The sequence below is a fragment of the Mustela lutreola genome, chromosome 7 (genome assembly GCF_030435805.1).
Source record: "Mustela lutreola isolate mMusLut2 chromosome 7, mMusLut2.pri, whole genome shotgun sequence".
Classification (NCBI taxonomy): Eukaryota; Metazoa; Chordata; class Mammalia; order Carnivora; family Mustelidae; genus Mustela; species Mustela lutreola.
Genome location: NC_081296.1, coordinates 69,516,868 through 69,530,053, shown reverse-complemented (window position 1 = coordinate 69,530,053; position 13,186 = coordinate 69,516,868). Strand labels below are relative to the sequence as shown.

The following is a 13,186-nucleotide window of genomic DNA, read 5'->3' as shown; positions in this document are numbered from 1 at the left end:
CTACATTAATCCATAAAGGAAGCCTCAATCAACTCCAAAGGACCGATCTACAGACTGTGTTCTCCAACTATACTGCAATAAAAATTAAAGCTTAATAAATTCCTGGGGTTAAAAAGAAAATCAGAAAGAAAATAAATTATTTAGAACAGGATGATAATATGTATATACTCCATGCCAAAAACTTGTGGGACAAGGTCAAGGCAATAAAGTTTTACATGTATTTCCTAGGAAGCAAGGGTTACAAATAGGAAAGTCAAGTTTCAACCTAGGAAACTGGCAAAAAGTAACAGAAAACTCAAAGAAATAAGAAGGAAGAAAAACAGGGCGCCTGGGTGGCTCAGGTCATGATCCCAGCATCCTGGGATCGAGCCCCTGATTGGGCTCCCTGCTCAGTGGGAAGCCTGCTTCTCTCCCACTCCCCCTGCTGTGTTCCTTCTCTCACTGTGTCTGTGTCAAATAAATAAAATCCTTAAAAAAAAAAAAGGAAGAAAAATAATAAAGGCAGATATCAATGAGATAAAGAAAAAAGGTAATAAAAACACAAGCTGTCTCTTCGAAAAGATTAGTTAAGACTGAACAGTAAAAGATTAAAATAAAATACAAAATAAAACAAATAGCTACAGACAGATTTTCTAAAAACTTAAATCTAGACGAAATGGGCCTTCCTAGAAAAGTAGAAAATACCAAAATTGGTATAAGAAATAACAGTCTTGAACAGATAAATACAGGTTTAAAATAGGTTCACTTGGTAAAGATTTTCTTTTCTTTTTTTTTAAAGATTTGTTTTTTGCGGGGGGGCATGAGCGGGCAGAGGGGCAGAGGGAAAGGGAGAGATATCCTCAAGTAAAGCCTCAATGAGTGTGGAGCCCCTCGTGCGGCTCGATCCCTGGACCCTGAGATCACCACCTAAACCAAAATCAAGAGCTGGATGCTTAACTGACTGGGCCTCCCAGGCACTCCGAAGATTTCCCCTTCTAAAACAACCTAGCTTAGATAATTTTTCAGGTAAGTTCAATCCAACTTCCAGTAACAACTCCTGTCTTATACAAATTACTCTAGAAAAAAAGAAAAGTGAGAGATACCTAGCTCATTTATAAGGCTTATACACTCTATATTCTGCAGCCACATGGGAATAAAACAGGAATCATCTAATTTCACTTGTAAATGTAGATGCAAAAGTTCCAAGTATTGTATTGCCTAACCAAATCCAACAGTGTTTTAAAAAATAAAACCTCATGTTTTCAAGTACAGTTTATCTCAGGAAGATTCAACATCTAAAAATCTAACCAGGAATTTACCCTATGAACAGATTAAAGGAGAAAAAGAACCCAGAGCAAGAAATTGCACCATCATCGATAAAGAAAAGGAAGGTTACAAAATTCAACATCTATTTATGAAAAAAGCACATAATAAACTAGAAGGTTAACTCTTTTAACCTGATAAACTTATGTGCTGAAAACCTCCAGCAAACATTAAAGTAATAGAGAAACTGTTGATGCATGATCTTTAAGAGCCAACAAAGCAAAAATGCCCACTATTGCCTCCACTGGTTAACACAGTTTATACCAACTTATCACTCCAGCTGTTTAATATAGTATTAGAGATCCAAGACTGTAAGAAAAAGAAAAGCAGAAGTCTAAAAGTTGTAAAACTCATTATTTGCAAATGATATGATCATTACTTAGAAAAATCAATAGAAACAACAAACTGTTAGAACTAAAAAAAGACTTCGAGTTGTCACACAGATTAACCCACAAAAATACTACCACTTCTCTGCATAAAACAATAAGCAACTAAAAAAAAAATCAAAATAACTAACAAATATCTAAGAATTGTTTCAAAATCTTTTCATTTAAGTACTAAAAAATATACAGAAAGTACACAAATAATAAGTTTACAGCTTGGAGAATTTTCACAAATTGAACACACTTGTTACCAGCACCCTGAAAGCCCTCCTCCTGCCCTTTCCACTGACCAAGGTCAAATTCTATTCTGACATCTAACGTCAGATTAGTTCTGCTTTCAAACTTTTTTTTTTTTTTTTTTTTTGAGAGAGAGAGATGGACAGTGGGGTTGGGAAGGGGCTGACAGAGAGGGAGAATCTTAAGCAAACTCCATACCCAGCTCAGAGCTCAAGTCAGGGCTTGGATCTCACAACCCTGAGATCACGACCTGAGCTGAAATCAAGAGTTGACGCTTAACTGACTGAGCCACTCGGCGGCCCTGCATTTGAACTTTTATATTAACTTTACATTAACTGTTTTTGAACTTTATATAAATAAACTCATAGAGTATGTATACGTAAAGAAAACCAAGGGGCACCTGGGTGGCTCAATGGGTTAAAGCCTCTGCCTTAGGCTCTGGTCATGATCCCAGGGTCCTGGGATTGAGCAACGAATCGGGCTCTCTGCTCGGCAGGGAGCTTGCTTCCTCCTCTCTCTCTCTCTGCCTGCCTCTCTGCCTACCTCTGATCTCTATCTGTCAAATAAATAAATAAAATCTTTAAAAAAAAAAAGGAAACAAAAAGGGAATGAGTATGATATATATTTGTACGACACTCCCCCTTTTTCCTTCTGAAAAGGAAACTATTTTCATTACCATAAAGTGTTACTTTAAGAGAATAGCTCTGAAAAAGGCCTATTAGCTACAATTATAAAAAACTTCAGAGTCTGAACTTCCACTCTTCATCTATCATTTTTAAACTGGAAATGTAATTTCTACCAATATCCACATTTCAGAAGTTCACAAGAAAAAAATTTTTTTGAAATCTTGTATTATTCATTCAATACGATTTTTACTTTCCTCCATGAATTAACTCCAAAGTTATCACAAGAATAATGGAAGAACAGAAATAGATTTAATAAAGTAAGTTGCAAGGACCTCAAGATACCAACCCCTTAGACAGGAGCTGCCTTGGCTATAGATGGAGGGGTAGGATCTTGAAATTACAAAAGGACAAAAGCATGTATTCTAAAGAGTTTAAATAATTATTTGCCTATAAAGAATCAAATGAAGTGACACCTAAAGGTCACCTTATGATTTAATATTCTGTCAATATCACAGCTATCTCCCAGGCCTAGAATTTTTGAGACAGTGACTAGAAAAGGAAATCATATTCATGATAGATTACTGTGCTTCCAATGTGAGGATATGTGTTGCTAAGCTGCTCTGTTCTGGAGACTGTAGTGCGCTAGGTATGCTTCACCGTCACCTGCAGTGGTTTGTTGGCTGGTTGTCCAGTTGGATGGTGTAAATACACATAGCTACTTCCTCCCCCCCAATGCAGATCTACCAGTCAGCAGCTCTGGAGGTGAGGGTCGAAGTTGAAAACCACCAAAACAGGGTGCCTCGGTGGCTGAGTTGGTTAAGCAACAGCATTTGGCTCAGGTCATGATTCTGGAGTCCCACCATGGAGTCCTGCATCGGGCTCCCTGCTAGGCAGGAAGTCTGCTTCTCCCTCTGACCCTCCCCCTTCTCATGCTCTCTCTCATTCTTTCTCTCTCAAATAAATCAATCTTTAAAAGAAAAAAAAAAGAAAGAAAACCAGTAATATAGTAAAAAAAACCAGCTGTTTAAACTAAAAATCCCATTTCACATTATCACACACCTGTGAGCCAAATTTTATTTTAGGCCACAGAACAGATGCACATCCAGAAAATTACTGGTCACAGTCTAAGTCAGGGGATAAAGCAGAATTCACTTAATACTGAACTAGGGGGCACCTGGGTGGCTGAGTCAGTTAAGCCTCCGACTCCTGATTTTCACTCAGGTCATGATCTCAAGTGTCCAGGACTGAGCCCTGCATCTGGCTCTCTGCTCAGCGGGGAGTCTGCTTGTCTCCCTCTCCCTTTGCCTGTCCTCTGGCTTATGCTTGCTCTCTCCCTAATAAATTTATCTTAAAAAAAAAAAAAAAAGATTTATTTGAGACAGAGAGAGAAAATGCACGAGCAGGGGGAGAGTAGGTAGAGGCAGAAGCTGACTCCTTGCTGAGCAGGAAGCCTGACTCCAGGCTCAATCCCAGGACCTTTGGATCATGACCTGAGCGGAAGTCAGACACTTAAGGCAGACACTTAACTGACTGAGCCGCCCGGGGGACCCCTAAACAAATTAATCTTTAAAAAAAAAAGAAAAGAAAGAAAGAAAAATACTGAACTAGGAGTTATAAGACCTGCTTCTGACTTCACTTTTGTTACTGTGCAACACTAGCCAAGTTAGATTTCTATTTTATTCATTTGTAAAAATGGAAAAATAAAACTTATTCTATGTTCCTCATAGTTATGATACCCATTAATGAAAAAGTAATAAAGCCATCTAAAATATAAGCAAGGTGCTAAATTTAGTCAGAATCCATTGATTCCTAGCCATTATCGCCAACTACATTGACAGATTAAATATGCTGACTGTCTGAATTTGAAAGTGAGACCTTCCTTTATTCAAGTAAATAGCTAACTAGAATTCTGTCAGGTGTGAAGACTAAAGCAGTTCTGCATCTATTATGAAAAACTTGCCCTGCAACTCTCACAATTCCCTCCAAGCTAAGCTCTAACCACATCAAGAAGCAATGGAAGTCAAGTGCTCAATTTCTGGGGGCCTAGTCTGTTTTCCTGCTAAGAAAGCCTACTAGGACATACAAACCTCGGCCACGGTACTACGAACATGATCCACCACCTGTTCGAAATCCACCAGGCTGAAGAGCGCCTGCTGTTTGAGCCGATGGAGCTCTGCAGCGAAAGTGTCCTCTTGGTTCTTCAAAATGGATCCTACAAGACAGGAAGGCACCATCAAAGGAAGGCAGAGAACAGCAGGATGGGTTAGGACTTCTGGTCCCCCTGGTGCATCTCCTTCCGGTTTCTCACGTGAGTGAGTCCTGGTTGTGCTGCAATCTCAGTGCAGAAACCTTATCATCCACTCCCTTGGAGGGGCCATGTGCTATTAAAAAGGGCCTTTGAAGACAGGGCCCACTGGGCAAGGAGGTTCTTACCTTTCCTCGTCAGGTTTACATTTTGATTCTCAAACATCTGGACAGATTCTCCAACAAACAGGATTTTTTCAGCAACCCTCACTGGAATGTAGGATGGCAAAATCTCCACTCGTAAGGAAAACTGTTTTAGGGATGGAGCCAGCATGTTCTCTTCCTCTATCAGGCGCTACACAAGGAAAAATCCACATTAGACATGATGTATGAAGTAAGAATTGGAAGGCAAGAAAACATCAACTCTCCCAACCCATGATTTCTCTTTTTTTCTAGAGGTATGGACTTGAATTTTTTAAAAAAATTATTATATAGGGCGCCTGGGTGGCTCAGTGGTTAAGCCGCTGCCTTCGGCTCAGGTCGTGATCTCAGGGTCCTGGGATCGAGTCCCGCATCGGGCTCTCTGCTCAGCAGGGAACCTGCTTCCTCCTCTCTCTCTCTCTGCCTGCCTCTCTGCCTACTTGTGATTTCTCTCTGTCAAATAAATAAATAAAATCTTAAAAAAAAAAAATTATTATATATAGAGAGGGTGTGCTCAAGTTGCGGAGGGGCAGAGGTGACAGAGAATCTCAAGCAGACTCCGTGCTGAGCACAGAGCTGCACACGGGGCTTGATCTCAGACCTGAGCCAAATCAGGAGTTGGATGCTAACCAACATAGCCACCCAAGCGCCCTGAAGCAGGGACTTACTTTTTTTTTTTTTTTTTTTAACGATTTCATTTATTTGATAGAGACACAGTGAGAGAGGGAACACAAACAGGGGGAGTGGGAGAGAGAGAAGCAGGCTTCCCACTGAGCAAGGAGCCCCATGTGGGGGCTCGATTCCAGGACCCTGAGATCATGACCTGAGCTGAAGGCAGATGCTTAGCGACTGAGCCACCCTGGCGCCCCCAGAAGCAGGGATTTAAATCTGAAGTTGCACAATGCCTGAACTACCAGTGTCAGAGAGATGAACATACTTCCATTTTCAGACAGCTGGATAGCACAGTAGAAATAACAGTCTTGTTGGATTTTTGGTTTTTTTTTTTGTTTTTCAACATTAGGATTTTAGTCCTCATTCTGCCTTTACTATGTAAGAATTTGTGTAGCAGATTGGGAACTCAGTTTCCTTACCTGTAGAATGGAATCATTAGTCTTTATTTTTCCAGGTCTATAGGTCTATGACATCATTATCTCGCCATTTATGTGGGCTCCGCCCAGCCCTTCACTAGTACGTAGCCAGAGTCATTAAGCCAAGTGGTTCTCAAAATGTGGCTCCCAGGGGCGCCTGTGTGGCTCAGTGGATTAAGCCACTGCCTTCAGCTCAGGTCATGATCTCAGTGTCCTGGGACTGAGCCCCGCATCGGGCTCTCTGCTCAGCAGGGAGCCTGCTTCCCTCTCTCTCTCTGCCTGCCTCTCTACCTACTTGTGATCTCTCTTTCTCTGTTAAATAAAGTAAATAAAATCTTAAAAAAAAAAAAAAAAAGTGGCTCCCAAACCAGCAGCATGAGCCTCACTTGGAAGCTTGTTAGAAATGAAAATTTTCAGGGCGCCTGGGTGGCTCAGTGGGTTGAAGCCTCTGCCTTCGGCTCAGGTCATGATCCCAGAGTCCTGGGATCAAGCCTCACATCGGGCTCTCTGCTTGGTGGGGAGCCTGCTTCCCTTCCTCTCTCTCTGCCTGCTTGTGATCTCTGTCTGTCAAATGAATAGATAAAATCTTTTTTTTTTTTAAAGATTTATTTATTTATTTGACAGGCAGAGATCACAAGTAGGCAGAGAGGCAGGCAGAGAGAGAGGAGGAAGCAGGCCCCCCGCTGAGCAGAGAGCCCGATGTGGGGCTCGATCCCAGGACCCTGGAATCATGACCCGAGCCGAAGGCAGCGGCCCTAACCCACTGAGCCACCCAGGCGCCCTGAATAGATAAAATCTTAAAAAAAGAGAGAGAGAAAAAGAAATGAAAAATTTCAAGCCCCTCCCCAGATCCAGGACAATCTGAGAGATGAGGCCCAGCCATCCCTGTGTTTTAACAAGCTCTTCAGCTGATTCTGACACATGTGGAAGTTTGAGAACCACTGAATCGGCCCAAGAAGCCCCAGATGCCCACCACCCAATCACTCAGTGCCCCCCCACTTCCTCCGACTTGTTTTGGGTTTGACCCTTATCCTCCAGCTCCAACCAGGAACTTTGGGCTCCACAATCCTGCATTTGAGCTCTGCTGTTCACCCTTCCTGTTCTGCACTTTAATGCAGGTGGTGCTCAGGCATTTTCCTATCCATCTCCTAACTCTTCTTAAACTATCCTTTTTCCACCACTGAACTGATCATTGCAACAGGTGTTTTTGTTTTTGTTTTTAAATATTTCATCTACTTGATAGAGACAGTGAGAGAGGGAACACAAGGTGGGGGGATGGGGGTGGAGAGGGAAAGTAGGCTTCCTGATGAGCAGGGAACCCAATGTGGGGCTTGATCCCAGGACACTGGGATCATGACCTGAGCCAAAAGCAGATGCTTAATGACTGAGCCACACAGGCGCCCCATAACAGGTGTTTTAAATCTTTTTACATCACAGGACTCTCTGCCATATATAAAAGCTATGGACCTTCCAGACAAATATACAAACATACATTAAGCAGAACCTCCCGAAGCACCTCTGGGCCCCAGGTTAAAAACTGCTAGATGCTGATGACTCCTTAAACTTATCTTTAAGCTAGACTGCTCTGTTCTCATGAGCTACAAGCTCAGCCCACTGGATATTTCCTGCAAGTACCTCAAACTCAACATGTCCAAAAGTAAATCTTTCTTTCTTCTTCTTTTTTTTTTTTTTTTAAGTAGGCTCCAAAGCCAGCATGAAGCACAATGTGAGGTTTGAACTCATGACCCTGAGATCAAGACCCCAGCTGACAGCAAGAAACAGATGCTTAAGGGATGAGCCACTCAGGTGCCCCTCAACATAATAAAATCCATTAGATGGACCCAAAATTAGATCCATCTCTTTTCTCTCAATTCCTGCCATACACATTCCGTATCATCTCACCCACCTAGCTGCTGAAGGCAGAAACTGGGTAACATTCTTGATCCTTCCCTCTGCACTGCTATCCAATTACTAAGGCCTACCTATTCCATGTCCTGAATCTCCCTCAGGCCACTTTATTCTTCTGCATGTTTACTGTTACCACCCTTGGTTTAGGCCACCATTATTTTTCACCTAAGTGTCCCCAACATTCTCTTAACTGGATCTACCTGTTGCTAGCCTTGATTTTTTAAAAAACAATTTCCCCACACACTATCCAGAGTCATCTATCATAAAGTCTGATTGTGTTAACCTCTTCCCTAAAATTCTTCACTGGCTCTCAGTTCTTTTGAGGTTCAAGGCCAAATTCCTTCCCATAGTTTACAAGGGCTTTCATGATCTTATTTCAATAGTTTCATTGACTGCGACTTCCCCAACCCCCTCCACTGTCCTTGCACTTTGTATTTCTGCCTTTACTTGACCATTTCAATTGAATTACTACTGGTTCCTCAAGTAAACCATCTTTCATGGTCTCTGTACTTTGTACACATCCATCCCCTGCCTGGAATATTTCTGGACCTCTCCTCCCAAACTCTTTGCAATTGCAATTTAGATGTACATTCGACTGCAAAGCTTCTCTAGCTACCCTAAGACCAAGTTCTGAGAACACCCATAACTGCGCTTTCCAGAGCACTTAGTGCACTGTAATGTCACTGTTGACTTTTCTATGATTTCCACTAAACAGTAAGCTCTTTAAGGATAGGGTCTGCTACATTTTATTCATTTACTTCAGTTCAACACCCAGTAACTCTCCTAGAACAGTGCTTGGCATATATGTAACAGGCATTTAAGAATATGTTGTAGTAGGACAAATAAATAAATAAACATATCACTGGATGAATAAAGACAATACAGAGCTTTGGGGACTCTAATTGAAATTCCAAGCTGCATGTAAAAGTTATAGGGTAGGGGCTCCTCGGTGGCTCAATCGTTAAGCATCTGCCTTTGGATTAGGTCATGGTCTTGGGTCCTGGGATCAGGCCCCATGTTGGGCTCCCTGCTCAGCCGGAAGCCTGCTTCTCCCTCTCCCTCTGCCTCTCCCCCTGCTTGTGCTCTGTCAAATAAATAAAATCTTAAAAAAAAAAAAAATTATAGGGTAGCTACATGGCTACCTTAAGAGACAAGACTTATTAACCTCAGAAATGCACATACTGGGTAAAGGGGAAACAAAGGAATCTCACAAATACATTTTCTATTTTGCAGTCTCACATTAAGTTAGGTGTTAAGAATGCAACTAAGATAAAACCAAGTTCAAGTGTTTATATCTGCAGAATTTGTGAAAGGTGCTTCAACTACTATGAGCTGGGAACAGCAGGGGGACGGAGGATTGGGGGGGTTGGAAATCACTGAAAGGTCGACTAGCTCTAGACTTTGCTGACTCCTGGGAGGAGTATATTAGGCTTTCTGCTATGCTCTCACCAAGTCCTGGAGTTCTCGCAACTGTTTTCCTGTCAGTCCCCCAATGCCCAGATCCTCCTCATCCTCTTCTGGCTGGGCACTGACATTACCAGAAGAGGGACCTTGTTTGATAAAGAACTCTTCGTGCTGGTCCAGGAGGAGTCCATGTAGCATCCAGGCTGAGAGCTGCTTATACATGACCCCATGACACACGGCCAGGATTCTGAGTGGAGAGAAAAGCAGGAGCCTTAGAAGTCCTCTTACAAGCATTAAACCCCACATCGGCACAGAGGCCATGCTCTAAACTGCGACAGGATAAACAGAGGCCTGAGGGTCTGATGACTCAGAAGGAAAATAACCAATTAAAGCTAAAAATAATCGTGCTATTTTAATTTAAATGTTTGTGGATGAACTAGTGATTAAATTTCCCAAACTTGTAGGCTATATACTGAAGTCTAAATGTTCAGTAAACGTTTTACTAGTTTTTTAGAAGAGACACATTTTCTTTCCACCTTTTGTGTAAAGTGAGTTTCAAAACTGAGGATTCTTATTAAAATTAAATGCGCTTACAGGAGTCTTTTTGGCTGACACAATATTAAATTTGTTTTTGTTGGAATCACACAGAGAGAATAGATTCACTCTGTGAGAAGCAGGTATACCTGAAGAAGGATAATCCAACAAAACACAGAAAGGTTGTTGAAGAAGGTGATATTCTCATGGTTTCAAAGGACCACTTCCCAGATAACATGAATTACAAAGGAAAATGTGCCTTTAAAATGGAAAGATCTGACAGAAAACACTAAACCAAGTGATCAAGCTTTTACAACACCAAAAATGGAACACACTTACTTTCTGTGCCTTCTGATGTGATGCAACAAGAAATAATGTGGCCTATGGTATGTAGTGTTCTTGCCAAGTATCAGGAAATAATCAGAAAAATCCGGATCGTGTCACAGTTTATAAGACAACCAGTCAAAACTTTTAAAATGTCAATTGTCACCAAAGATTAAAAAGGCAAGGACAGGCACTGTTCCAAATTAAAGGGGACTAAAATGAGGTAACTGCCAAATGCCACGTGAGAACACGTACTGCGCATCTGGGAGTACAAAGAACCATGGGAAAGGGCTTGTGGTGGACAGATGGAGACATTCAGATTTATCCTGGATAATACACTGTTAATGTTAACTTTTTTGGGTGTAATATGGTATCAAGGTTATCTTAAGAGAACTGAGATTAGATAAGCCTTTTTTCTAAAGAGATACAAAGCTGAAATATTTGATAGTTAGGCCTTTCAAATGATTCCATAAAAAAATGTGTTGTGTATGTGTTTGTATATTTATAAATACTTACATGCATATATTTCATACTCCACATAGAGGGGAAAAAGAAAAATGGGGTCAAATGTTAACAATTAGTGAAGCTAAAGGACATACAGGTGTTTATTATACTGTTCTTTCAACTTTTTGTAGACATGGAAATTTTCAAAATAATTTGGGAAAAAAGAAACTATGAGCTTGAGTCTGCTATTTATAGTAAGCTAACTGGATGGAATCCCTCTTTAAAAAAATCAAATGGGAGGCCATTTACATTGTGCACATTTGAGTATTTGGTCTATAAAATTTGGTCTCTACAAATATATAACAAACATGCACTTATCACGTGATCTATGCAAGATTTTATATTCCATGCATAAAACTATATATATTTACATAGAAAGAAATATACAGCAGAAGTTAAATTGTTTATCTCAAAGATCAGAAAATATTTCTTCTCTTTGCATGTATCTTCTATAATCAAAATGCAGCTCTTTTATTAGGAAAAAAAAAAAGCCCTGTGATAGAGAATTAAACAGAATTAAGCATGTTCTGGAACATTTCCTTTGGTGGATTCTAACAATAATATAGTATTTTTAATTTTATTTTATAGACTATCAAGTGAATACACCTCTATTTTGCTTCCTTCCGGCTACTGGTAATTTTCTAATTTCCTGATAGAACGGACACTGTTACAACGAATGTTTCTACATATGGTTATTTTCTTCTTTCGAATAACTGTAAGGATAAAATTCTTAAGAGTGGCATTATGGGACTATAGAGTATAAACATTTTTAAGGCCCTTGATATGAAATACCAGCTACTCAAAATACACATGATTAGATATAGCTTCTTTATCCTGCACATGTAATGGAAATTCTCAAGGATAATGATAAGGATAAAAAGCATTGCTTCAAGGTTATCTAGGCAATTAGATCCTAGCTTTGATACTCAACACTTCATAACACTCTTTATGCAGTTTCCGAGCCATCATACATGGAGGCTTTTCTATCCTGCTCTACACAGAAAATCTCATGGATCTTTTCTATCCTGGTCATAACTTTCCCCAGGGGAAAACCTGAGATGACCTGAAAATGAAACAAGTACAAAGTCAAGTCACTTGATCACCCGCCCCCGCCCCCAATTCCCAGTTAAGCCATGACTTACTTTTCTAGCGCACTGCGAACAGGAGGCAAACCTCCACAGCTGTGTTTGTATACCGTTTCCAGGATCTGACAACCATGAATCTGTGCAAAATACAGACTTGTCAAACTTAATTCCATTTTAATAGTTCATGTAGCACAAACTCATATTCTATATTCAATCCAGATGGTACAATCCAGCAGATAATGGAGCTAAAGATCTATGTATAGTTCTGATTCTGACTCCAATGTATTTGGCGGGGGCGGTTTCCCCTACAACACCAAGCAAATCTTGAACAGCAGCTGGGTGTCCTACAGGTCAACTCGATTCTGACACTACCTACCCAGAATATTATTAGATTCTACAAGTTAGGGGGTCAGTCCCACAGGGCTGTCCTCTGCCTCTGACATCAGTCTCAAGCCCAGGACTGACCGGCTGATAAATCACAAGTTCCCACAAGCCTCTCCCTGGGTTCCATTAATTTGCTAGCGCAGCTCATAGAACTCAGAAAACCCGTTTACTCACTAGATTACCTGTTTATTAAAAACATACTAAAGACAAAATCAAGAGTCAGCTGAAGAGATGCACAGTGTGAGGTCCCAAACAAAGGAGTTTCTGTCCCTGTGGAGTGTGGGCCCAGCAGTGAAGCACAAAGTGTTCTGATTCATCAACCCACAAGTTCTCTGAAAGCAAACCTTCCGGGTTTTTACGGAGGCTTCATTACATAGGCACAGGTGATTAAATCACTAGCTACTGGCAACTGAACTCAATCTCTTGCCCCTCTCTCCTCCCCAGAGGTCAGGGGCACGCAGCCTCAATCCTCCAATCAAATGGTTGGTTCTCCTGGCAACCAGCCCACCCTTAGATACGCTTTCCAAAAGTCACCCTATGAACATAGACTCAAATGTGGTTGATAGGGGTTTGTTACTACTATCAAGACACCTTTGTCATTCTTGTCATTTAGGAAATTCCAAGCGTTTTAGAAGCCCTGTGTCGGAAAGGGGATGGAGACCTAACCTACATTTCTTATTATAGATCATAATATCACAATAGTTGTTCTCAAAAGTATGGACCCTCAACCCTCCCTACTTCTCTCCACCTATCCGTATCCCAGCAGCAGCAGCAGCCCAGCAGCAGCCACAGCAGCACCTGAGAGTTTGTAAGAAATGCAAATTGTTGGGCCCAACTCCAGCCTTATGAATCAGCGTCTGGGGTAGAGCCCAGCCATTTGGTTCTAACATTCTGTTCCAAGTGATTCTAATGTACAATGAAGGTTGAGAACTATTTGCACTAGAGAAACCAGAATCATTTAG

General features: G+C 41.0%; 1 protein-coding gene across 5 annotated transcripts in view; it reads right to left on the bottom strand.

Annotated features, from left to right (window-relative positions):
• TUBGCP4 (tubulin gamma complex component 4) overlaps nucleotides 1–13,186 on the bottom strand; it is a 37,310-nt gene that overhangs the window by 13,196 nt on the left and 10,928 nt on the right. For all 5 annotated transcript variants that reach the window (XM_059181343.1, XM_059181342.1, XM_059181344.1 and 2 more), the window contains 4 exons: nucleotides 11,898–11,977; nucleotides 9,439–9,640; nucleotides 4,982–5,147; nucleotides 4,636–4,760 (listed from right to left, as the gene is read on the bottom strand). In XM_059181343.1, coding sequence (XP_059037326.1) covers nucleotides 4,636–4,760; nucleotides 4,982–5,147; nucleotides 9,439–9,640; nucleotides 11,898–11,977 — 573 coding nt within the window. The remainder of the gene's footprint in view (nucleotides 1–4,635; nucleotides 4,761–4,981; nucleotides 5,148–9,438; nucleotides 9,641–11,897; nucleotides 11,978–13,186) is intronic.